Genomic DNA, 27,931 nt, shown 5'->3' with positions numbered 1-27,931 from the left:
ATACACATACACGTGCATACATGTATACACATACACATGTATACATATATGCATACATTCCCAAGCACACAAATATGAGAAATAAAACAAGAAAGCAGAGAGAATGAATACTTATAGAGCGCCCACTTGCATACATATACATGTAATGTACACATGCATACACATGCATGCATATGCACATATAAGATTTAAATATATAATAATAATAAAATGACTATAAAAATGATGAGAGCAAGAGGACACATTTATGAGACCACACAAATAGATTTATGTATATGTATTAAACACATCCATATTTATGAAAGCACAAAAACACACACACACACACATATATAAATTAACATGTTATACATATATAACTATGCATACATGTTATTAATTATTAACATGAAACGTACTTTTAAAGCCTGATGCAAAGCATTGGGAGAACATCAATGTGAAATGTTAGGAGAATCTAGGCGCGGAGCACCTGGTCTGCTGTTATGATAACTAAAATGGATGGCTTCATGTGTATGTCAAGGATGACATCAAGAATGTGTATAAGACTAACAATAAATGTAGCCTACTTTATCTCGAGGGCTTACATGGAAGCAAAGCTATTGCAAATCCCAGAAAGGCTCGTTTTCTGGTAACTAAGAAACATCTCTACAGTCAATTAAAGCACGCAGTATGTATATGACTCACAGTATTCTCAACAATAGCAAACATGGTTGTGGGTGAATCCTCTCCCAATCGATAAAGAATGCTGCAACATGTCAACAGTGGTCTACTTAACAACACAAAAGCTCTGTCTTGCATATTGGCTCCTCTCAATAGACTTTCTGACACTCCATGGAGGTCCTGCATGTTGTCATCTTTATGCCATTGTACTTCCTGGTGGGGTCTCATCCCATTCAGAGTCAATCATGGTGGGGCCTTCATCCTTTCACACTTCATGGTGGGGTCTCATCCCATTAGAACTCAACCATACAGTACTGTAAACGCGCGCCTTAGTGTATGCATGCATCTGTATTAGATTACATAGAAGCTGTTACTCACAGTTTGCTTAATCTCTGTTTGCATAAGCAAGCACAAATAAGCATGTCATTTATTCGGTATATACAATTAAAAACACAACACATAAAGGACTAGCTATTTGAATTTTTAAGCACAGTACTAAATGACAGCTTGCATCACCTATGAGCTCAAGTTGATAGTCATTTGATATGTATACACATGGCAAACTCGGTTTTATTCGAATAACCAAAATATGAGCACATACTCAGGATAAACATTCTGAGTTTCGTTTAAAGCAAGGTACTGGAGATCATGTACATACATATAGCACATTCCATTCGATGTTGATCACACAGTTGGCCTGACCCCTCTTAGAAGTTGTGCACCATCCAATATTTTTTCTGGCACCTGCAGGACCAAAGCACCAGTTGAGTGCACAAGCATTGCACCAGCAAATCAGATTAATATAGAGAATGTACTGAAGATTGCAGCAACCTATATTTTTATCCAAGTCATCCTTGGTATGGCAAATCCTTACTGTAGAACAGTCAAAAACTTTATAAAATCACCATCATGGAGTTAGCATCTAGCATATAATTCTCGCTTCATAGACAAAATTCAGAAAACCAGAATCCAGATGCTTACTCAGTATACAGGGAACAAACTAAAAGATGACAGCAGATAACAAACTGCTCACAATCTGCAAAGTCTTCTGTCTAGTTAGTTGAAAATCCTATGGACAAGAACAACATAGTTTCTTTAAGAGAAAAGAGGTCACACAAACTGCACATTCATTCTCTTAAGAGCGGCATCCGAAGTAGATCACGTGAGCAAGATGAGAAAGAACAAAGCAAGGAGAGAAACTCAGCAACAATTTACGAAAGCTGATACAAGGCTTGGCCCCTGTATGTGATACAGGTGTGGCCGAAATGAGGGTGCTGGGAATGAGGTAGGATACAAAAGAAGTCTATGACAGATGCAAGCACAGATCAACTGGCAAGTGAGCCTATAAATAGAGTAGGCTGAACTAAAATCCTCCAAGATGGCGATCGAATCCTCTAAGACAGCCTCCCAGGCCAAACGATGGATGAGGCCCAAAGATCTCTACAAAGGGACAAAAAGACCAAAAGTGACCAAAATGATCGGACCCAAAAAGAGCTCCTAATGTCCCTCGTTGACTCAATGTAGGGCTCACAACCAAGAAATGACCATGATGACCATGACCACAAACATCACCTCTCAATATCCTAGGTGTGCCTGAACTCCCAAGGGACGCATATGATGAAGCAAAGGCAATGGAAGAGCCTTCATAAAGATGTCTGCCACATTGTCCATCGTGGAACAGTAAACCAGCTCTAGCTCCCTGTCGTAGATGTGCTCCCATGACACTGGATCTCAATGTGCGTTCTGCAGGTATAAAACATTGGATTCCTGGCTATAGCTATGCAGCTTTCACTGTCACCACGAATAATTTTAGGCATGGATTGAGGAAATCCAACATCTGCCTCAACCAAACAGCATCCTTTGCCGCCACACAAGCAGCTCTATACTCTGCTCTGCCTCTCTGGAAGAAAGAGCAACAGTGGATTGTTGCTTGCTGTTCCAAGAGATGGAACCTGAACCCAAAGTAAAGCAAAAGCCCCCATCAGATCTCTAGGATTCTATGTCACCTGCCCAATCCGACTATTGCCATGAATAACTATAGGCTCAGGTTGAGGATCCAACCTCAGCCGACATCTACCTCAACCAAATTTACATCCTGGGCAATTGCACAAGCGGCTCTTCCTTGGTGGAAGAAAGAGCAAGAGTGACTTGTCGCTTGCTGCTCCGAGAGATGGAACTTGAACCCAAAGTAAAGCAAAAGCCTGCAGTAGATCTCTAGGAGTCTACCTCCCCTGCACAATCTAAATCCGCCCAATGTGTCAATGGGACCCCCTCTCCACAGATGATTATGTTAGGGTAAGGGGTCAACTAATGAGGCTGACGAGGCCTCTGCATGAAAGAACTAAAAATGACAACCAAGGGCCTGTACCTAATTACGTTCCATCAATGCATGTGATGTATGTTGGAACAACTTGGACCTTTGGTCCATGGGGCACGAAATCAGTGTGCAAGCACTCATGCAAAAGGCTATTAACAACACAACCACATATCTTTGATAGGAGATGTAAATGCCCATGGGTGTTTAAAACACCTCTATGCCAAACTTTTATTAAGAGAAACATGATTCTAGAGTGTTTGTGTCCCAGAAGCCAATCCCTAGTCCGAGAGGACCCAACCATCTATAAATAGACAAGCTGCCCACCGCTCAGCCTTAATCTCGCTTTTGCAGACTGCAAGTGCCTAAACTCTACTGTCCACATGTTAGAGAGATCATAGCCAGGGCTGCACCAGGGCTGCACAGTCGGACTGCCACGTGGCAGTCCGACTGCCTGCAGCCCAGTCGGCTGCATTTAATGCAGCCAACCTGTCCTATTCTTTGGGCAGATTTCGGCTATTTATACCTGAGGTCTCCAGCAGTCTTCCGATCATTCTCTGTCGCAGATTACAGACCGGTGCCGTGCAGATCTCTGTCTCTGTTCGCAGATTTCAGACAGCAGACAGTGCAGACTGCAGCAGACTTCGAGGTGGACAGCAGGTCGCATCGTCGAGGTGGAGACACGCAGTACAGCGCACTGCGCCCGTGTATATCTTTGTATTCAGCATTCTTTATACAGCAGATCTTCAGTGTACACTGTCTCTTTTTCTCCCTTCTCTCTCTGCGTTCTCTCTCTCTCAGTCCTACGCTTCCGCACCGCTGCACTCTGACATGGTATCAGAGCAGTGTTTGAGGGCTGACTGAGCGCAGAATCAACCTGAAGTGGAGTTTCCATCGCGACACAAATTTGCGTTTTTTGCGTTTAAGGGCAGACAGGAGGGCTGCGCCTTGGAACAAGGCTGAAACGAGTGTGGGCGCACAGGAAAGGAGTACAGGTGGTGGATTTGCTGCTGTTTACTGCTGTTTGACGCGGAGAAAGTTTGAGTTTTCAACCTAAAAGTGCAGGTTTTGCTTTTTCATTGCCTCCGGCGGGTGAAGAAGCTTCGGGACGCTGAAGAGCCTTAGCAGGCTGAGTCTACTCAGTCAGAGGGGGCTGCTTTTGCGTTTGAGAAGGCATTGCAGGTGAAGATGTCTACAGAGATGGACCTGGAGTTCCAGGCGATTATGGACCGGAAGGTGCCTGTCCTACCGGCTCTTCCTACAGATCAGAAGCTCGACGGCGACAACTACCGCATTTGGCGCGTTATGATGTTGGCCATTCTGGAGTCCTATGATTTGGCGGAGTTGGTACAGAAAGATATTGACCGGCCTTCGGTAAGAGATGAGTCCAAACTCTCTTCTGATGCTCGTGCGGAGTTGGCCAAGACCCAGTCTCATTGGGACAAACTGAATGCCAGGATTTGATCCTTTCTCTTTCTATCATGCACTACAGCCGTGATCGCTCACATCGAGCACTTGACAGTGGCTCGTGAGATATGGCTGGAGCTTGATCAAATGTACAATCGGATGACCCTGATGAAGAGGGTTTCTTTGGAGGTTCAGATGCAGACCTTGTCCGTCAATAAGTCTTCTTCGCTAAGGGAACACATTAACAAGCTAAGGCAGCTACAGATGCAGGTTCAGAATGCGGGGAAGCCGATCTCCTCCGAAGACATGGCGATTACACTCTTGTCCCAGTTGCCGCCACGATTCGGTACATTTTACTCTGCCCTTATTGCTTCGGGGCGAGAGTCTACTCTTCGGTGGGAGGAGTTGGTTCCTATGGTCTTGGACCAAGAGGAACAGTTAAAGGGACAGAATGCTTCCAAGACGGAGGCGTTGACAGGTCAAGCCTCTCAGAAGAAGGGGAAGGACCAAAAGAAGAAGAAGGGGAAGGACCAAAAGAAGAAGAAGGGGGATAACAAGTCCAAGAAGGACAAGGAGAAGGACAAGGACAAAGACTCCACATGCCATATTTGTGGAAAGACTGGCCATTGGAAGAAGGATTGCCCTGACAAAGACTCGAAGGACACCAAGAAGAAGGAAACCAAGGATTCTGGAGCAGTGGCTGCACCCTCATCAGCTGCATTTCTACATCTAGTTGTCATTGAGGACGCTTCACCGAATGCTTCTGATGCTGCGATGGCGGCTTCCCAATCTCGAGAGTGGATTATTGATAGTGGTGCCTCACGGCACATGACTCCTTCATCAGATGGTGTTGCCCATTTGCGACCTTCGCGTGGGCAGATTCTCATTGGAGACAGCTCTTCAGTTTCTATTGCAGGTCGGGGTAAGATGCAGCTTATTCCGGATGGACGAGGTGGCACCCATACTTCAGAGGTTTTGCATGTACCAGGCTTGGGGTACCATCTCCTTTCAGTCCATAAGATTTGTTCCCTTGGTCTTTTGGTGGAGTTTGACAGTTCTACAGTGCGAGTCCTTGATCGTGAATCGAGGAAGGTTCTATCATCTGGATATGAGGAGAACGGCATTTACAAACTGAAGTCTTCCACTGCCCTCTCCACTCTTCTTCTTACCTCACAGTCACAGTCTGAATTATGGCATGCTAGGTTTGGTCACCTGAACTATGACTATCTTCGGAAGGCGTCACGGGGACAGCTTGTTCGAGGGTTGCCGGATATAGTGGTGAGCCAGCAGCCATGTGTCTCCTGCATAAGGGGGAAGCAGCATAGGGATGCCATTCCCCACACCGCTTCGCGGCGGTCTACTTCACCGATGGAGTTAGTATCTACGGATCTATGTGGCCCTATGAGGAATGAGTCCCTGCGTGGGAGCTCGTACTTCATGCTGATCGTGGATGACTATAGCAGGATGACATGGGCCTACTTTTTGGCACTAAAATCAGAAGCTTTCTCGCACTTCAAGGATTGGCTTCTCTTTGAGGAGAACGGATCAGGCCGGAAGTTGAAGACCTTGCGATCCGACAAGGGAGGTGAATTTGTCTCTAATGAATTTGCTCGGTTTTGTGCAGATAGAGGAATTCACCAGGAGTTTGCCAATACGAATACTCCACAAGAAAATGGTATTCTCGAACGGAAGAACCGCAGTGTGATCGAGATGGCACGCACCATGATGGAGCACCGACAGACCCCCCAGGTTCTGTGGGCCGAGGCTGTGGCTACTGCAGTCCACATTCTTAATCGATCTCCTACTTCGGCAGTGGACGGGATGACTCCATTTGAGGCGTATTTTGGGTCGAAGCCAGATGTTTCTTACTTTCGGGTCTTTGGGTGTGATGCCTATGTTCACATTCCCAAGCTCACCGTGACAAATTCGAAGCGGCTTCCCGCAAACAGGTATTTGTTGGCTACAGCTCCCAGTCCCAAGGCTACCGACTCTATGATCCCGTCAAACGGGATGTCTATACTAGCCGTGATGTGCGGTTTGTGGAGGTTCCGGCTTCTTCAACGGGTGAGGAGCATCCCGTTCTTGGAGATCCAGGGGAGAGTTTGGCTCCTTCTACAGTTCCATTGGAGCCTGTGCCGTTTGATTATGATTCTGTTTCTGACAGAGTCTACTGTTCCACCGGATCCTTCTGAGGAGTTACCACTGGTGGACATTCCAGAGTCTTCTACTGATGGAGAACGACGAGGGGAGGTTCGGCCTCCTCCTCGCTGGGCCCGTGACACACTCCGTGATTCAGGGATCGAGGGGGTTCCTGAGGAGTGGGGACCGCAGGATGGTCCGCGGCGGTCACGGAGGCACCAGGCGCATTCTTCGGAGCTTATGTGCTCCAATTATTGTTTAATGTCCCGCGTTATGCAGGATCGAGAGCCCACCTCCGTGAAGGAGGCTTTACAGTCCGCCCCATGGAAGAAAGCTATGGAAGCTGAGTTGGAGGCTATTGAGAGGAATGGCACTTGGTCACTTGTGCCACGCCCCCCGAAGAAGAAGGTGATTGGAGTCAAGTGGGTCTTCAAGACCAAATATCTCAATGATGGTACTTTGGATAAGCACAAGGCTCGCCTTGTTGCTAAGGGTTTTGCCCAGCGCCCAGGGATTGACTGTCATGACACCTTTGCCCCTACAGCTCGTATGGCAACCATTAGAGCTGTTCTTGCTTTGGTTGGCCATAGGAGATGGCCTGTTTATCAGCTGGATGTGAAGTCGGCCTTCCTGAATGGTGATTTGAAGGAGGAGATCTACGTTGAACAGCCTCCTGGCTTTGGTTCTTCAGATGGGAAAGTCTACAGGTTGAAGAAGGCCCTGTATGGTCTCAAGCAGGCCCCGCGAGCTTGGAACGAGAAGATTGATTCGTTCCTCCAGACTCAGTTGGGATATCGGCGGTCCAAGGCCGATCCGCAGCTGTATGTTCACACTTCCAAGGATGGTTGTGTGCTGTTTGTATTATATGTTGATGATTTGATTGTCACAGGTGATGATGCACAGCAGGTCCAGGAGACAAAGTCAGCTTTACATCGGACGTTCGAGATGACGGATTTGGGGCTACTCCATTTCTTTTTAGGACATGAGATTTTTCAGTCTCAGAGGGGGATTTTTCTCTCCCAACAGAGATATGTACAGGAGCTCTTGGTGTCTTTTGAGATGGAAGATTGTCGGGCCCTCTCTACTCCTATGGATCCGAACTGGAAGGCCACTTCCCACTCAGCTTCTCCTTTGGCGGATGCTTCCCGCTATCGACAGTTGATAGGGTCTTTGATTTGGCTTTTCAACACCAGGGTTGATCTATGTTTTGCTGTTGGGCTCTTGGCAGGGTTCATGAGTGAACCTAAGACGGTGCATTGGCAGGCTGCTCAGAGGATACTTCGGTATCTGAGGGGGACGTCTGATTTGGGGATTCATTACCCCGCAGGGAGAGATGGGTCAGATCTTGTACTTGCAGGTTGGAGCGACTCGGATTGGGCCGGTGACGTGGACCACAGGCGGTCTACAACAGGTTACTGCTTTACTTTGGGTGCAGGAGTTATTTCATGGAGTAGCAAGAAGCAGCCCACGGTAGCCCTTTCGTCTACTGAGGCGGAATATCGGGCCGCATCTTCCACCACATGCGAGGTTGTGTGGCTTCGGAGATTGTTGGAGGAGCTTGGGTGCCCCCAGACTCGTCCTACATTGCTGCGATGTGACAATGAGAGTTGCATTGCCTTGGCAAGGAACCCTGTTTTTCATGCCCGGAAGAAGCACATTGAGATCCAGTACCACTTCATCCGAGAAAAGCTTCTGGATGAGACCATCACTGTGGAGTATTGCAAGACGGAGGACAATCTTGCGGATTTGTTTACGAAGGCGCTTCCTCAGGCTCTACTTCAGCAACATTCCAGATCCCTCAGGCTTCTGCCCTGCCCAGGCTCTGAGAGGGGGTGTTAGAGAGATCATAGCCAGGGCTGCACAGTCGGACTGTGCAGGCAGTCCGTGGCAGTCCGACTGCCTGCAGCCCAGTCGGCTGCATTAAATGCAGCCGACCTGTCCTATTCTTTGGGCAGATTTCGGCTATTTATACCTGAGGTCTCCAGCAGTCTTCCGATCATTCTCTGTCGCAGATTACAGACCGGTGCCGTGCAGATCTCTGTCTCTGTTCGCAGATTTCAGACAACAGACAGTGCAGACTGCAGCAGACTTCGAGGTGGACAGCAAGTCGCATCGTCGAGGTGGAGACACGCAGTACAGCGCACTGCGCCCGTGTATATCTTTGTATTCAGCATTCTTTATACAGCAGATCTTCAGTGTACACTGTCTCTTTTTCTCCCTTCTCTCTCTGCGTTCTCTCTCTCTCAGTCCTACGCTTCCGCACCGCTGCACTCTGACACCACACCCCACACGGAGGATATCTCAATTCGAGTTGCTGTCCACTGTTATTGCTGGCAACTGCTGTCCAGCCTGTTTCCACCTGCTGGCTGGCTGTATTTTGCTGCTGTCCACCTTCTCCCACCTGTTTTCACTGTTCAGCACCCTGACTAGCTGTGTTTACTGTTATGGGAGCCTGATCAGCTTGCATTTCATCTCCACGGACAGTCATCTACTGCTAGCGACATCAGACCTGTTGCATTTTGCTGTTCTGCCTTACCATATAGCTGGCATGTCCTCATCCACTGCTGTGTTTTGGTGCTGCAGCTGTCGCTGCTCTTCTCTTGATAGAACTCCACTGTTTGCTCCCCATCTGTCACTAATCCAGCTCCCTCTGATGCATTTGCTGCTGCCAAAATTTCATAAAGGCTATCTCTTGTATCTTAGGATTCATCAAAGTACAACACACTCTCTAGCTCATACTCTCTATCCCTATTCTAGAGACGTGGGAGTTTGAGGGTTAGCATTTCACCTTCACTTAGTGTGTTTGCTGCATTGCACCAACATTTATCGATGCCGGAGATTATTTTGAACTACTTTTTACGTGTGGTGTGCGGGGTCTAAAATCACTTAATATTTCATTACAAAAATATTACATTCTCTCCCCTTTAGAGGAATCGATATGTCCTCATCTCGAGAAGAACTGGGGGTATTGTTGGTTGAGAATACTTTACTAAGCTTAAGGTATGGAGGTAAGGGTACTCCGAGAGGCTTAGCTTCAACCATGTTAAATCTGTCCAGTACCTTTTCAATGTACTTTTCTTGTGATAAGAACAGCAATTTCTGCGTTCTATCCCTACGAATACTCATGCCCAATATATGCTCTGCATTCCCGAAATCTTTCATGGAAAAAGCTGATTTCAGCTGATCTTTGAGAGCATCCAAGCTAGTCTTTCTCTTCCCAGCTAGCAACATATTATCCACATACAAAACAAGTATGATAGGGCTCCCATTTGTATCCTTTTTCATATACAAACAATAATCTGCATGGCTACGTGTAAACCCATGAGAGAGCATAAAAGTGTCAAACTTTTTGTACCACTGCCGTGGTGCTTGTTTCAGCCCATATAAGCTGCGTTTTAGTTTACACACCAACTGCTCTTTTCCAGGAACTACAAAACCCTCGGGCTGTTTCATGTAGATCTCCTCATCAATGTCACCATGCAGAAAAGTTGTTTTCACATCCATTTGGTATAACTCTAAATCCAATACAGCAATGAGAGCAAAAAGCACACATAGTGTGGTCATCTTCACGACAGGTGAGAAGACCTCCTAGAAGTCAATCCCTTCCTTCTATGCATACCCTTTGGCAACCAATCTTGCCTTGTACTTTGTAAACCCATTTGTTTGAAAGAGGCTTTCTTCCTTTGGGCAACAACACAAGATCCCAAGTATCATTAGCATACAGAGATTTAATCTCTTCCTGCATAGCTAGCTCCCACTTACTGCTGAATTTGCATGACTTGGCCTCTTTATATGTCAGAGGCTCACCCTCATCAGTAAGCATCACATAATGCAAAGAGGGATCATACCTATGTGGCTGCCTTCTTAGGCGTGTAGACCTGCGTACCCAATGATCTACATTCTCAGGAATCGGATCTACATCTGGAGGCATGTTATTTTCAGCATTTATTGGCTGCTGTAAGCCATTTTCAGCATGCTGTTCGTGCTGTACAGCACCTTCATTTTCATTTCCAGCACCTGCATTTTCATAATCAGCAAGTCTATCTTGCTGTCCATGACCTCCTTGTGCTTCTATTTGCTATCCATCATCATCTGGCTCAAAGATAACCGGCTGATCATTAGTTTCAGCCTGTGGTACAGCACCATGAGGCTCATCATTTGAGGTAATAGGTGGCTGCAAATTCTGAAATTTGACCTTTTTCGTATCTTCATCAAAGGCTAAAGTACTTTTCAGCACCTTTGCCTCATTAAACACAACATTACGGCTGCGTACAATTTTCTTAGACTGAGGTAGCCACACTCTATAGCCAAATTCACCCTCATCACCATAGCCCATGAAAATGCCTTTGGTGGATTTCGGGTCAAGTTTATTCCTCAGCTCATTTCTAACATGCACAAAAGCATCACAGCCAAATATTCGTAAATGGTTATATGAGGCCGGTTTGCCAAACCAAACCTCCTCAGGGATGCCATTATTTAAGGACCTGTTTGGAGAGCGGTTGCAAATGTGAACCATGGTTTTAAGTGCCTCTCCCCAAAATTCATGAGGGAGATTAGCAGTGGACAGCATGCACCACACTCTTTCACATAGGGTCCTATTGTATCTTTCAGCCACACCATTTGAAGAAGGGTTGTAAGGGGCTGTAAGCTCCCTCTTGATTCCATGCAAGTCACAAAAGGACTTAAATTCATTAGATGTGAACTCACCCCCATTATCAGTTCTCAAGCATTTCAACTTTCTACCTGTCTGAGTGGTCACGAATGCATGAAAAGTTTTAAAAACAGCAAACACTTCACTTTTCTTTTTCAACAAATAAACCCAAATCTTCCTGGAACAATCATCAATAAAAGAGGCAAAGTATGCAGCACCACCCAACGATTTCACAGGCATGCTACATACATCAGAATGCACTAAGTCCAAGACATTTGACTTACGGGAGATACCAAAGTAAAAGGAATTTTTCATTTGCTTTCCAAACTGACAGTCATTACAAAAATCAAGTTTAGAGCCTTTTCCATCAACCCTCTTCAAAGAGGTAAGGACATCAAGTCCTTTCTGGCTCATATGGCCTAATCTCTTATGCCATAACTCCAAATGACAGCCAATTTCAGCAACTGCAAGAAACTTGCCATTCAAGGCTTTACAGTGCAGACAATACAAAGTGCCCTTCTTGGTTCCTTTAGCAATCAGCATGGAACCCCTTTTTAATTTCCACAAACCACGACCAAACAGTGCGGTGTAACCATGCAAGTCAAGCTATCCAACAGATAGTAAACTCTTCTTGATGCCAGGCACATATCTGACATCTTTCAACACAAGTTCTTGCCCATTATCCAAAGACAAGTGTATGGTGCCAATCCCATTAATGCTACAAGCATGATTATTTCCAAGGTAAACCTTGCCATAACAGCCTGTATCAAAAGTAGCAAAGCACTCCAAGCATGGAGTCATATGGAAAGATGCACCAGAGTCTACAATCCAAGTCTAAGTGACACCATCATCAACTGACAAAAGTGCATCAATCACATCAACCTTGGTGATCTGCATATCCTGCATGTGACATACAAGGGCATCATAATCCACTGCACATAATACATCAGCCTCTGTATCCGAGAGCTCCTCTATGACAACACTGGAGGCCACATTGGCCTTTTCCTTGCCTTTGCCTACCTCAGATGCATCTGTCTTTTCCTCTTTCTTCTTTTTGTCTCCTGCACTCTTCTTTCTCTCTTGTTTCTTCTTGTAATACCTGCAATCACGCTTCTTGTGGCCCTTCCGACCACACTGATAGCATGTAACATCACTCTTTTCTTTTCCTTTGCTATTGCTCCTGCTTCTCTGTCCAGCATTTGCATTTTTCTTTTCAGCCCTGCCTCTAACATTATAAGCTGAGTTGCTGCCTTCTCCACTAGACTTACGTCTAATTTCTTCATTCAAGTTTGAACCCCTCACACCATCATATGTGAGATTGGGGTTATTACTGAGAGAAACAACCAAAGACTCCCAAGAGTCGGGCAATGTCATGATCAAAAAGATCGCCCTCAACTTATCATCAAAATCCAAATTAGCATCCTTGAGCTGATTTAAAATACCAGTAAATGCACTGTGCTCAGCTGCAGGCTTGGACTCATCCAGCCGCATATTCACCAACTTGCGCATTAAATGCACCTGATTAATAGGTGTGGTGATCTCATAGGTAGTTTTCAACTTCTCCCATATTGTATGACTAGTGTCTAAACCCTTAATGTCTGTCAAAATGTCATCAGTGACACCCATCTTTATATAAGCCACAACCTTTTTATTGACTTTGGCCCAATCTGCCTCAAACATTTGTGCGGGTTTATCCTTCTGCAAAGCATCCTCACAATCCTTTAAGAACAATATGCCATGCATACGATCTTTCCAAAGATCAAAACCCTGACCATCAAACCGTTTGATATCCATCAAACTCTTAATGTCAGAGCTGGAAGAAGTTGCAGCCATTTTTATCACAAGCGCAAGTGTAAATGCACTGAACTACAAGAGCACAAAACTAAATCAGTAAATACACTGCTGTCCTTGCATAACCAGCAATAATCCTCTGCTGTTTTTACATAAACCAGCCACTGCACATGCAAATAATGCAGAAATTTATCAAATTCTGCACAAAATCCCAAATTTCCAGGTCCAAATGTGCGCAAATGTTAGCCAGACTGACTCAGCTGAGCAAAATTACATCAATACATGAAAAGCCCCAAATTTTATTGGTCCAACGCCAAGAAATTTTACTCGGATGAGCACAATTCCAACAAATTTGGCAAAATCCCCAATTTAATTGAGGTCAATGCGCACAATGTCTGCAATTTTTGACACAGATGCCACTGTCAAGCATAAACAACATCAAATCTGGGAAAAGCCCCAGCTTTCCAGACTCAAAATTGCACAAATCTACAAACTATGCCTGCGCGCATGAACCGGGGCTTGTGTAAGTGTGACAAATCACACAAAAGATAAAATAAGCTGTCGTGACCTGATTTTTCAGGTCAAATCTGACTGCCGCCTATTTGCGCGAGCTGTCGCCTGACGATTTTGACCTGCCGCCTGCTTGCGTGAGCTGTCGCCTGCAGTCGCCTTGTCATCGCCTCCCCTCGCCTGGTCATCGCCTGCACTCCTGATGGAAAAAATGACCTGTCCCAACTGTCGCCTGGTCAGGCACGACTTGTGTGAGCTGTCGCTGGTCAGACACGACCTGTGTGAGCCCGCTGGTCAGACACGACTTGTGTGAGCCTGTCGCTGGTCAGACACGATCTGTGTGAGCTTGCCAGGTCAAAAACGACCTGTGTATTTCGCGCGAGCGAACACTGAAGATGTCTCGGACAGACTCCGAGGAGTGCAAGCACCTTAACCGAAGCTCTGATACCAGTTGTGGAGCGTGCGGGTAGCGGAAGCGTGAAGATTTGCAGCAGAGAAGTGAGCGGGTGAGTGAGAGTCAGAGTCAGAGAGAGTACGAGCTGATTTGGGTGTACCAACAAATGTGTTGGTACACAAAGAATAAAATGTATTTATACTTAGGGCCCGTAAGGGTGCATTCACATGTACAACATAACAATACACGTGTAAAATACACAGAGGTGAATAAAGGACCTTTACATCCCAACAAGCGTGCTGAAGCAAAAGAGTAAAGTGTACTTGCTGAATTGAAAGAATGAGAATGAAAGGTACAAGATAGGTCTAAAATAGTCCTAGCTCTAACTCCACAAGAATGGTGACACAACTTACAACTTTAATTGTGTTCACGCTAAGAACTGGAAAAGAACTAAAGACTAAAACATTGGGCACTGTCCATAGAATTGGCAAATTCTAATACCCCCCTACAATGCCAATGTGATACAGGAATGATCAATCACCAAAGGGTAGCAAGTTTAAGGAGTTGTGAAAAGCCTCAAACTTCTCAAGAGGTAGTGCCTTGGTGAAAATGTCTACAACATTTTCCTGTGTAGGAACATACATCAAGCCGATCTCTCCTACATAGCATCTCTCTTTGGCATAACGGTAATGCACCTCAACATGTTTCATGCGAGCATGAAACACAAGATTTCGTGCCACTGTAATAGCACTTGACTATCAGAAAGAGTGGGTGTAGGACCCTCCAATAGTAAATGTAGATCAGCCCATCAATTTGTGTAACCATACATATTCCACTATTGTCATGAAGGCTGCCCTATACTCAAGCTCACAGGACAAGGTAGCCACTATAGGTTGTTTCTTGCTTAGCTATGAAACGCATGAATGGCCCAAAAAGAAACAGTGTCCACTACTAGGCTGTCTAGTGTCTGCATCACCAGCCCAATCTGAATCATTGTAAGCCTGTAATAGCAACTCCCTTCTAAGAAATAATAATATATGTTACTGAGTATCTTGTGAGTATCTGAAGATCCACTTTAGCAGCTTGCCAATGTATAGTCCATTGGCTATGCATATACCTGCTCACCTGAGATACTACATATTGAATATCAAGGCGTGTGTTGCAAAGATAAATAAGACAGCTAATAGCTTGGTTGTAAATTACAATATTAGACATCTCTTCACCATCATACAAAGACAACATTAAGCCTAGCCCCATAGGACTACACATAGGTTTGCAATCTTGCATATTAAACCTATGTAACAGTTTATCCACATACTATGACTAACATGATAATACCATCCTGATTTTGGGTGAACTGAATCCCCACATAATAGTGTCGACAACACATATCTGACATAGCAAATGCATGTTTTAATTCAATCTTGAAATCTGCAATTTTTTCTTCTAAAGGTCCAATGTGAGTAGCATGTCATCTACATAAAGAATGATAATTAACAAGTCCCACCCCTTCATTCTTAATATATAGAGTGGGAGCAGTTGGACTATTTTTGAACCCTTTGTTGTCCAAATATACATCAATTTTAGAGTACCATATATAAGGAGCCTGTTTGAGACCATAAAGAGCTTTGTTTAGCTTGCATACCATGTGCTCTTTCCTCATAACCACAAACCCTAGAGGTTGAAACACATAAACATCCTCGTACAAATCCCCAATCAAGAATATTATCCTAATATCCAACTGATGTACCTTCCAATCATAATTTGCAACCATAGCAATTACATAATCTACACCCTTCTTTTGTGCATAGCCTTTTGCTACCAACCGTGCTTTGTACTTGTCAATGGTACCATCAGCCTTGCATTTGAGTTTAGAAATCCATTTTGTGCCAATGGCCTTCTTGCGAAGTGGTAAATCTACAAGATCCCATGTAGAGTTAGTGGCAATAGTGTCTAATTCATCCTGCATGGCCTACATCCAATGCACATCTTGCTCATCACAATAGTGAACTCATAAATACATGCTCATCACAATCATCTACTTAACTGAAATCAGCCAAATGGGCTCCCCCTACATCATATGCTACATGCCTAGCAACCCTTCTAGTGCACTGGAGAATTTGTAATAGCCATCTCGAGACTATTTTTGCTGCATTTACAGCAGCCCTTTCATGCTATACTGCATCTTCCACTGAATGTAGCAAACCATCATCAATACCATGTTGTTTAGGTGCATATGGTGCAGCAATAGCTTGCTGTATTATGTCTGTCTGGCCATTTACAACAAGCACAGATTCCAAAGAAAGTGGCAAGAGACAACTCAAAGACAGCACCAATGTCATGGGTGGCTGGCATTTGAAATTGATCATAGACTATTTTTGCTGCATTTATAGCAGCCCTTTCATGCTATACTACATCTTCCACTGCACGTAGCAAACCATCATCAATACCCTGTTGTTTAGGCGCATATGATGCAACAACAGCTTGATGTATTATGTCTGTCCGGCCATTGCATGAACTCCAAAGAAAGTGGCAAGAGACCCCTCAAAGACATCACCAATGTCATGGGTGGCTGGCATTTGAAACTGATCGTGTGAAAATGTAACATTTTTAGTAAATATGACATCCCTACTAACAAAAATTTTCCTTGTGCATGGGTCATGCACACAGTAGCCCTTGCTTTCCGAACCGTAGCCAGTAAATATGCATTTTACAACCTTGTCATTAAGCTTTCCACGAAGCTCTTTCGGAACATGTGCATAGGCTATGCAACCAAATACCGAAAAGTAGTCAACCTTGGGTTTCTTGCCATGCCAAGCTTCAAATAGGGTGATGGTCTTTAATGCCTTGTTGGGTGCATGATTCAACACATGATTGCACACTAAAGGCTTTCTAACCAAAATTTATGAGGCAGTCCCTTGCTTTTGAGCATACAACAAGCCATCTCCATAAAAGTGCAATTCTTCCTTTTAGCAACACCATTCTACTAAGAAGTCATTCTAACAGTGGCTTGATGAGTAATGCCATGATTAAGAAAATATATCTCAAAAGCACGAGACATGTATTCCCCCCCTCTATCCGTGCGAAGTGTCTGTACTTTCAAGCCAGTTTCAGCCTCAAGCTTTGTAATAAGATGTTTAAAATACATAAATACATTAGATTTTGCTTTTAGCCCGTATACCCATGTATACCGAGGGTAGTCATCAACAAATGTATTAAAGTAAAGATGACCTCCAAGTACACATGCCCTCATGGAACCACAAATATCAAAGTGAATAAGCTGCAATTTTCGGACAGCACACATTGCACCATCCTTTTTGAAGGAAAATTTATGCATCTTGCCCAAAATACATCCCTCGCATGCATGAGGAGGTGGAGTCTCCATTAGAGGCAATGCACCTACCATATGACACCTTTAAAAGGTTATCAAACTCCCAAAACTCATATGTCCAAAGCAGACATGCCATAGCTCCACATTTTGCATAGCGAGCGATAGAGTAGTGACTGCTAGAGCATCACGAGTCTATGCACCATAGGTATCCAACAAAAACAAACCCTTATACAGGGTCCCAGACAACCTCAATGCATAATCCATCTCCATATCTCTGACAATGCATTTGTCATCCTCAAAGATGGCATGAAAGCCATGCTTGTTAAAAGCAGAGATAGACAACAAGTTCTTTGTAACGGCAAGAATAAACAAGATATCTAGAAGCATGAAGTCAAAATCATCTGCAGCAGTAATAGTGATTGTCCCAATGCCACAGACATCATAATTGTTGTTATTTGCACACATAATACACTTTCCAAGAATGATTGAATGCAAAGAGGAAAACAAGCACTTCCTAGAAGTGATGTGCTTTGAAGTTCCACTATCAAAATACTATGTTTGCTGTATTTAAGCAACATTACATGCTGAATTAGCCATTGAAGATCATAACTGCAAGTCAAAAATGCATAGTTCTCCTCCACAAAGTTAACTACAGCATCGCCATCAGTAGATTTGCTGGTTGATGTCTCTTGGACAGCCAAATCGGAGTTCTTTTTCTTCTCTTTGGCTAATCTCTTACGGCAATCATCAATATAGTGACTTGACTTCTTGCAATAATAACATTTCCCCTTCTTTTTAGACTTTTCTATGTCTTGAACAACCTTATTTAATGGTTGTCAAATATCACCCTTTTGATTCCTTTTTGCATTTTGCTCGACTTTTTCTTTGCCTTTGAACTTTGAAAGCATAGCCTCATATCTTGAACGCAATGCAACATTCTTCTGAGAATGTTCCTCTTACAACAGGAGACCTTTCAACTCCATAAATGTAAGGGGCTGCTGCCCCCCTCCTCAAAGGCAACATCAAAGAGGTGTGAAAACTAAGATACGACTCTAGAAGAGAGTTCAATGTGATGTTTACTGATTCAACATCCTAAATGATTTCGTCCACATGGAGCAACTGCTCATGCAAATCCTATATGTGAGTAAGGTCATTTGTCAAGCTATCACTCTCATCCATGTTCACATTGGCCAACTCTCTATAGAGATAAGATATTCCGGTCTTGTCACGTGCTACAAATATATGCTCAAGTACATCCCATGCTGATTTTGAGGTCTTACAAGACCGACTGTGTGGAATGATCGATCTTCTCACTGACAAGGCAATCAAAGAAAGTGCATGTGCATCTTTTAAGTTCCATCTCCTCTAATCCTTGGTAGGAGGGAAGAAGAGGCAGCAGTATCAATAGCCTATCCTCTAGCATTATATTGACGTATTTGAGGTGCAAGACCTCTTGGTCACTGCAAATCGCCTGTAACATAGTCCCACAAGTCCTTTACTACAAGAAGATTGCAGACCATAAAACTCCACAACGGATATCCATCAAGTTTGTCCTCCTGAGTGAGAACACCAAGGATGTTGCTCTAATCATTAGTCCCCTGACGTGCCATGCTATCAATAATGGACAAAAATCTGCAACCAAATACTTCTTTGATGAAGTAGAGATTGTACTCCTCAAAGTACCAAAAACCCCCTCGAGATTATGCAACATGTATCGAATTGTCACACAAATGCCAAAGTGTACCCAATTTGATCCAAATCAGCACTCAACCAAGAAATAACAGCAATGCATTGTTGTACCACACCACCCTCGTAATGCATGCCCTGAAAAGTACAAATTACAGTAACTTAATGCCGACTCTTACTAAAATTTATTGAATTTTCTCAAAATTTTATACTTAATCAGATTGTAATAGTAATTAAGTGCTATTGTACTGCTTGTTTGCTGCCTTGGAATGCATGTTGAGTAAAAGCCCCAAATATCTTCCTAAAGTTTCAAAGAAAATGAAAAAATTTGTACCTTACAGCTTGAATTTCTATAGTAATGTCACCTCGGGGTTTGTGCCAACAGTGAATAGCAACTGGAATTTGCCTCGTGATATGTGCCAAAGCGTAAGGAGAAACTAATAGACCTTAGAGCTAAGGCTATAAAAAGCCTAAGCTAAGGCTAGCCAAGACTTAGCTAGGAGTTATTTTATCAAGTGTCAATTGCTGATAAACGAGAGAGAGAGAGAGAGAGAGAGAGGGTGAAATGCATTAGTACGGGGATTTCCCACACGTTGACCTAGGGCCCTCGTGTCTCTTGTAATCATGTAATCATGTAATCTTGTACCTTTTTTTCGTAATTAATACAATTACCTTTTACGAAAAAAGAGAGAGGGTGAAAGAGAAGGTAGGAGGAGAGGTTGGTAGGGGGAGAAGAAGGAAGTAATAGGATAGGAGGAGGAGGAGGAGAAGGGATAAAGAGGGAAAGAATGAGAGGTAAGGAAGAAGAAGAAGAGAAGAAGGAGAGAGAGGTACAAGGAGAAGAGATAGAAAAAGAGAGAGGTACAAGGAGAAGACTTAGAAAGAGAGGAGAGAAGACCTAACGTGTCTTAGACAAATGAACTAACAAACCAAATACATTTTCAGAGCTCCTAATGTCCTCATTTGACTCAAACTAAGGCTCACATGCAAGAGATCACCATACAAGTCGCATAACAGCTAACAGTTTTTTGTTGTTGATACTAACCAAGGTTGTTCCTCTAATAGAACAACACACAACATAGAGGAGTTAGAAGCAATGGTGGGTTGCAAGTGTCAAACCATCGATTTCCATTGAGCATGCATAAGGTGTGCCCCAAAGCAAGAAAAGATATGCCAAAAACTAGGAGCAAACCCACTATAAGTAAAGGGAACAGAGAAGAAGGCAGTGCAGTGAGGAAGGCGAGTAGAGGGAAAGGGGAGCAAAGGGGAAGCAAGAAGGAAGAAGGGGGAAAAGAAAGGAGGTGGCAATGGCAGCAGCAATGAGAGAGAGGAGGCAAAGTAGGTGGCAGAGGAGGAGAATTTGCATGGCCACAAGGGAGGAGGGTAGGCAGCAGCATGGGCAGCCATGTAATGCTGTTGTAACAGCAGTGCAACATGGAAAACTGGAGAAAAGGAAGGAGTAGGGGAGCAGTGAGAGAGAAAGGGAGAGAAAGTGAGAGGGTAAGATGGGGGGCAAAGGGCACTGTGGTCGAGGGCAAGGGCAGGCTGTTTCAGCAGGAGAAGAGCAGGTCGTGTCCTAATATTCCTCCCTTAGTGTACAAGTAGGACATGACCAACTGCTAACACGTGGAGCAGTTGTAAAAGGACTGAATATGGGTTCATGCAGAGTAACGGCTCTTGTGTATTCAGCTACTGCAGCATCTTACTTTGTGGATAAGGCATGGACTTTTGGTTGAAAAATCTTTGAGAGATTAAATGCTTCACTTGTCAGGTTGTTAATCATTACTTATATGCCAAATAGGAATGATTTTATTTGGAATGCAGTCACAAAGCTGTCAAATGAAAATAAGTAAGCTAGGGCAGACTATGTAATTCAAGTTGTCAAGAGTACCGAATGGTGGTATGTCTTACTTTAGTAGAAGTAACCCAGTCGTTAAGGTCAAGCCCAACCTACCCAGTCTTTAGCACACTTAGAGACTCTGTGACTCTACTAACCTGCTCAAGCAGCTCGTCCATTTGTACACACGTGCATTGGAGCAACTTAACACAAGTTTGTAGACCATCGATTGCATGGTTCTGGCAACTCCTTGCAAACACATCCTCAGCAAATGCCAGATTTTCCAACAGCTGTGAAATAGAATAACAACAAAACAAAAACAGAAACCATTGAAATTACAGGGCAAAAATAACCTTTCATGCAAGTATACTGAAGGAAACTTGAGTCTATCCTATCGGTTGGTAGTATAGACGAACATGCTTGAAGGGTGTATATGTCATAAAATATCTTAAGTACTTCCTGGACATCTTCAGCTTCGATTTCAAATTGTTCAGCAAGCTTTGGAAGGCTCAACTCCAAACTCTCATAAATCACACCAAAAGTTCTGTAGCATACTCCCAACAATTAAAAAATTTATAAATCTAATCTCCATATTACAAAAGTTCAACCACCAAAGACTAATATGTTTCTATTCCATCAGAAAGAGTGCAAATTCATAAAACCATATAGCAATAAGTATCCATGCAAAGAAAAACGTTTTCAGTACAACTCACTTCACAGCTCACCTTCTCATGTTATCCTTAGGAGACATTAATATTGCAGTCTACACACTATAAATCACACCAAAAGTTCTGTAGCATACTCCCAACAATTAAAAATTTATAAATCTAATCTCCATATTACAATAGTTCAACCACCAAAAGACTGTTAAGTCAATAATATGTTTATATTCCATCAGAAAGAGTGCAAATTCATAAAACCACATAGCAGTAAGTATCCATGCAAAGAAAAACGTTTTCAGTACAACTCACTTCACAGCTCGCCTTCTCATGTTATCCTTAAGAGACATTAATATTGCAGTCTACACACTGTATGTAAAGACAAGCTGATATGAATCAACAGCCAAAAACAAAAGCTGCCAGGCTGACCAAAAGTGAGCACTGTGCAATGCCCAAGACTGTGGTATAAGTGGACAAAGTTCCAGGATTCTCATGTTGGATCAGTTACAGACTCAGTAACTTGGGATCAGAAGAATGCCAGAGCCCACTCTTTCCTTTTCCTGAGTTGTGCAGATTCTGTGCTCATGCATGTAAGTAAGACATATCCACATCGCTGCAAAGTTTTGGAGAAATTGGCATCTCTTTACCATGTCAAAACATTCACACATTGCATATGCATCAAGTTGAAGCTTCGAACACTCTTTGTTGTTGCAGATTCCCCTATGATGAAGGACCATATCAACAAGATGGAGAAGATTCAGGATGAGCTTACATCCCCTGGAACAGAGGACATAGCTATGACACTTTCTCTCACATCTCATCACCGAAGTATGATGTGTTCTACGCCAATCTTCTCACATCTTGTACAAGGGATACTATCACTTGGGAGGGGCTAGTCCCGATGGTGCTTGAGTAAGATGCGCATCACAAGGAGACGTTCTATAAGAGACACAGAGCACAAAGCTGTACCTTTGCAACATCATCTTTAGGTAAACAACAAGCCAAGTAAAAGAAAGACAAAAAGAAGAAGTCCAAGAATCAAAGTTATCTACAAACTCTAATACAATTCAGAGGGGAAGTGCCAAGGATATCCCAAGTATCCAACATGTAGGAAGACCTCACACCTAGACGAGAAGTGCTAAAAGAAATACTCTCACCTTTGTTTAGGACAAAAGAAAGGAGCTATATCATCTGAGCCTTCTACCTCGATTTCTCAAGCTACAACTGTTAGTACTCATGAGTCAGTGCTCCATGAGGAGTCTTCTTTGTTGTCTCATCTTCTGAGAGGCCTTGGCTCATTGACAATGATGCATTGCATCATATGACTCCTTGAGGAGATTGGCTCTAGGATCTCCATTCATTAGGGGGTAAAACACTATTGGTGACACCTCTTACGGTGCTTGTTTGTGGTGTTAGCATTGTGCCTTTATTGCCTAATTGTCCATCTTCAAGCTCCATTTCAAAAGTCCTACATGTTCGGACTTGGGCTTTCATCTCCTCTTAGTTCATGGCCTTAGAAAACTCGATATCCCGGTTGTCTTCAGCAAGCAATTTGTGGAGGATACTTGTTCAAGTTTCATTTTTCATTTTTGCAATAGGTTGGAATAAGAGGGGGCTACAAAGGCTCAATTCCCCTTCCATTGCAAAGGACCCTCAAGGCTCCAAGGCAAATTTCTATCGCAAAACCCCTTCCACATGTTCTATCCCATCCCCCACCCCCTCCTCAAGTGGTTTCCTCATGCCCTCCATCCCTTTAAGAGGGGAGTGATATCAATGACGCACTTGTGGATTCCCTCACCCTTCGTTTTTCAAATGGGGATTCCCAAGGCTGTGAGGATCTTCTTTATTGATTACAATCTCCTATTGGCCTTCTCTATTTGCAACAAACTCTTTCTTTCGTCATCAAACCATGATCCCACGCCACTTGCATCCCTTTTTCATGGCCCTTGGTCCCTATCATTCTTCTTTGACATGACTTGGTGCCTTTTATAGCTCCTCACTATCGTCTCATTGTTGGGTCGAACGCTTAGCTCACCCATTCCCAACTAGAGTTTTTTTTGGACAGACAGGACAGCAAGAAATGGTATAAAGCCATGCTGTCAGAGATGGAATCTCTTGAAAAAAATGGCACTTGGGACTTGGTGCAGTTGCCTAAAGGGCAGAAAACCCTTCCATACAAATGGGTTTACAAAATGAAGGTCACTTCCGGTTCCTCACCAAAGTACAAAGCAAGATTGGTTGCAAAGGGATACAAGCAGGAGCATGGAATTGACTTTGATGAGATTTTCTCTCCTATAGTCAAGATGACTACATTGAGAACCATTTTGGGCTTGGTTGCAATTGAGGATATGGAGCTCATACAGATGGATGTAAAGACTGCATTTTTACATGGTGATCTACATGAAGACATATATATGCAGCAACCTGAAGGGTTTGTTGAACAAGGAAAAGAAAAATGGTATGTAAACTCAAAAGGAGTTTGTATGGGCTGAAACAAGCACCAAGAGAATGGTATCATAAGTTTGATACATTCATGCAATCCCAAGGCTTTTATAGAATTCAAGTGGATCATTGCTTTTACACCAAGAAGGTAGCAGATGGTAGCCTGATTATCTTGGTTTTGCATGTTGATGACATGTTGATTGCTCGCAGGAATACTCATGCCTTGGATTCATTGAAGCAAAGTCTTCATGGCAGCTTTGCCATGAAGGATCTGGGTGATGCAAATCACATTCTTGGCATGCGAATATTCAGAGATAGATCTAAAGGCTTACTGTATCTATCTCAGCAGGAGTATATCTCCAAAGTTTTGCAGCGTTTCAATATGGAGGGGGGGAAACAATTGGGGTTCCATTACCTCCATATGTGAAACTCGGTGCAGAGGACAGCCCTACATTTGATGATGAGAAGGCAGAAATGGCTAAGATACCATATGCTTCAGCTGTTGGCAGTTTGATGTATGCTATGGTTGCTACACGTCCTAACATTGCTTTTGTAGTGGGAGTGGTTAGCAAATACATGGCAACCCCTGGCAAGAAGCACTGGGAGGCAGTGAAAGGTATTATGAGATACCTCAAAGGCACAAAGGAGTTGTGCATCTGCTTTGGAAAGCTGAAGGCATCTATTGTTGGCTTTACGGATGCAAACTATGCTGGTCATGCGGACTGCAGGAAGTCCACTTTTGGGTATGTGTTTACTTTCATAGGAGGAGCACTCTCTTGGATCTCCACACTACAAAAGTGTGTTGCATTGTCTACTACAGAGGCAGAGTATATAGCTGCCACTGAGGCATGCAAGGAGGCTTTATGGCTTTCACGTCTCGTGGGAGAGTTTGGCATCACAAAGTTACCTGTTCTCCATTGTGATAGTCAAAGTGCTATCATGCTAGCACGGAATCCTGTCTTTCATGCAAAGACAAAGCACATACAGGTGAAGTACCACTTCATTAGAGATGCACTTGACAGCAAGAGCATTGAGCTTGTCAAAGTACATACAGATGATAATCCTGCAAACCTTCTCACGAAGGGTCTTCTAGCAAAGCGGTTTGCTCATTGCCGACAGATGATGGAAGTTGGATAGATATATTTATTTCAGCTTTGTACATACTTAGACTTAGCTGATTATTTTCTCTTCTTAAGACAAATTGCCTTTAGGTGGGAGGTGGTTGGGAATAAAGGGCCATCGTGCCTTTTATATGTGCACGGGTGTGAACACACCCTTAGCACATTGTACTTTCATGCATATATCTATCTAAAACCTAAAGTGGTACTCTTGTCATTGTACCGACAAAAACATGTTCACTCTCTACTCTGCTTACTCGCACTCTCTCTCTCTCTCTCTCTGCGCGTAAGGTCTGTCTACCTCGATCTCTATGCCTAACCTTGCCCTACAAAGCGTACTCAGAATTGGACAGTATGTGACAACTCTGACAATCAACTCATATATTGCAAGAGGAAGGAAATGATACATTAGTATATAGAGATTGGGTTATGAGGCTATGGCTTCCGCCGGATGGCTCTTCTAGAGAGTCTTAGTTGCTATACATCTATGCGTTCTCTTGTCTCTCCTTCTTCCGATGTCTAAGAAGGAGTCCTGGGTCTCCTTATATAGGAAGAGTGAGGAGTCTTTTGAATTATTGGTGGTTGTTGCGAGAGACATCTTTCTTTTGAGGTGTAAAGGTTATTGCGTGAAGCATCTATCTTTTGAGATGTAAAGTTTAGCATCTATTACTTTTATTAAAGTTGATGTGATATGATCGGTATATATGGGCGATCGTTCATATCTTTTCTTTTTCTTTTTCAAAGATGCTTTTGTCCTTTTCTTCTTTTTGAAAAGGATTGATTTTTATAATACATTTGTTACATTGTTTGTGATGCTCACGACAAATAATCTTGCAGCATTTTTCTGATGATTCTTTATTTTCTAATATCTTCACCCTAATTTTTGTCAAAGTGTTTTTATCTTTTTCAGTCATAGGAGAGTAATCTTGTATCATAACTGTCACGTCAGCCTGTTGATAGACCTTGCTGACAATGTGTCCTTTTCCTTCAGTGATTATCTTTTGCATTTGTTTGAGAATTACATTCAAGCCTTGTGCTTTTTTGAAAGGTGATCCGGTAATATGAGTTTTGTGATTGTTTGAGTTGTTGTCATAATTCTAGATAGAGAATGTTTCGTGCTTTTTTACTTCTCTTAGGATTACAAAGTGTACTCCACGAGGGAAATTAGGTTTTGGAGTAGCATTAAAGATTTTGTAATTAAGTTAAGCAATGAGATTTTTCTCTAGTAGGAAATTTCCTACCTAGAGAAAGATGTCTGGAAGAAATCTTATTTCTTCTAGAGAATTTGTGGTGTAGATCTGGTCCAAGAAGCCGAAGTAGAAAAGTCGTTTGACAAATTCTTAATCTGCTCTTGGTAGGGTGATTATCCTTGGGTAAAGACTTTGTTGGATCTTTACATAAGGTGGTTGGTATCCAGTTATCTCGGAAATTCGAGAAACTGTCTTCTGGTACTCCTTCACGAAGTCCCTTGGATAGATGGCTGCATATACGCCTTCATTGATTGTACCTGCAAAAGAGTTTTCAGAGACGAGCTCTGGTTTTATGATAGTTTCCGGTATTTCACGGACTGCATCAATTTGGTTGCCCAAAGACTTATACTTCTTTTCACAAGCGGAGTTATACTCTTTTTCAAGAGAGATGTTATACTTCTTTGCAGAAGCGAGATCATTCTGCACTAAGACAGATGATACAGTTGTAGTTTGAGTGTTTGTTGAAGTAGATCCCAAAAGCACCGAGATTTATATGAGCTTTTTCTATAAAATATACAAATATCCAATATTTTCAAAGATTTATTAACTTTGTCTTTTATGTTTTCAAGTTCAATCAGAACTTCCTCTAGCTTTTGCTTGATTTGTTCCATTATGTTTGAACGGTCGCTTCTCTAGTCATAAGATCAACAAAAACATTAGTATTTCATGTTATATGTTCAATTGTAAAATTGTAATATGAGAAGAAAAGTTGCCATCTCCGTAATCTACCATATTGAGACAGGTTGTCAAGATTATTAAATATTAATCCTCTTACCTACGTGTTATCTGTTCTTACCTTGAAAGTTACTGGTAATAAAAAGAACTTGAATTTCTCAATAGTTCTTTTTATCGCTAGTACCTCCTTTTCATTCGAGTAATATGCTTTTTCAGTCTGCGTAAATGTACCGCTGCAGTATCTACAAATGGCTTCATTAGTATTATCTTTTAGTTGTTCCTTTAATACTCCCCCCCAAAATTGTTCCGAGGCGTCAGTTTCGATGATTAAGGAAGAATCAGTCGAGGGTAGTCGTAGACGAGGAAGATTTTTACATTGATTCTTAATTGTTTTTACACAAGTTGTGTGAGTTAATGTCCACTTCCACAGAGTATTTTTCCGTAACAATTTTTGTAAAGGATTTCTTGTGCCTGTTAAATCCTGTAAAAACATCTCAACATAATTAGCATATCCTAAAAATTTCTGTAATTGTTTGACATCCTGAATTTCATCTGGAAAAAGTAATACCTTTTCAAATATATGTGGTTGTAATTCTATTTCTTGTGCATCTATTATCATGCCTAAGAATTCAATTTTTTCTTGGCATAAAACCATTTTTTTATATGAAAGATTTACTCCATTATTTTGAGTAATCTGGTAGAATTTTTCCAGGTGTTTTTCATGTTGTTTTAAGAATTTATTCATTATTAGTATATCATCAACATATACTATACAGAATGATGAAATAGGTTCATAAGTTTTATCCATCCATTGTTGGAATTCTTGTGGTGAATTTTTTAATCCAAATGCCAATATGAGCCATTCATAATGGCCTTGTGGTGTTGAAAAGACAGTATACTCAATACTAGAATCTTCTAGTTTGATTTGCCAAAATCCGCTTTTACAATCGAATTTTGAGAAGATGTTTTTATATCTGATTCTATCAAGAAGCAATAATTTGTTGGGCAAGATGTACCGATTGAATTTTGTGTATTTATTAAGTGTTCTATAATTTACAACCATTCTA

General features: G+C 42.6%; 1 protein-coding gene across 5 annotated transcripts in view; it reads right to left on the bottom strand.

The window, feature by feature from the left end:
- Positions 1 to 399: 399 nt before the first annotated feature.
- Positions 400 to 27,931, bottom strand: part of LOC148040734 (uncharacterized) — a 71,471-nt gene continuing 43,939 nt past the window's right edge. For 3 of the 5 annotated variants that reach the window (XM_087661277.1, XM_087661286.1, XM_087661304.1), the window contains exons 3-6: positions 21,177 to 21,264; positions 20,879 to 21,010; positions 1,319 to 1,404; positions 400 to 1,006 (exon numbers count right to left, since the gene is read on the bottom strand). In XM_087661277.1, the coding sequence (XP_087517403.1) occupies positions 1,345 to 1,404; positions 20,879 to 21,010; positions 21,177 to 21,264 (280 nt within the window). In that variant the 3' untranslated portion in view covers positions 400 to 1,006; positions 1,319 to 1,344. Of the gene's footprint in view, positions 1,007 to 1,318; positions 1,405 to 20,878; positions 21,011 to 21,136; positions 21,265 to 27,931 lie in introns of those variants that run through there. The other 2 variants (XM_087661292.1, XR_015687642.1) reach the window with 2 other exon arrangements.

This window comes from Lygodium microphyllum, chromosome 2 (assembly GCF_053477565.2).
Source record: "Lygodium microphyllum isolate KBCC chromosome 2, Lygodium_microphyllum_v1.1.10, whole genome shotgun sequence".
Classification (NCBI taxonomy): Eukaryota; Viridiplantae; Streptophyta; class Polypodiopsida; order Schizaeales; family Lygodiaceae; genus Lygodium; species Lygodium microphyllum.
This window is presented reverse-complemented; position numbering and strand designations above follow the sequence as displayed.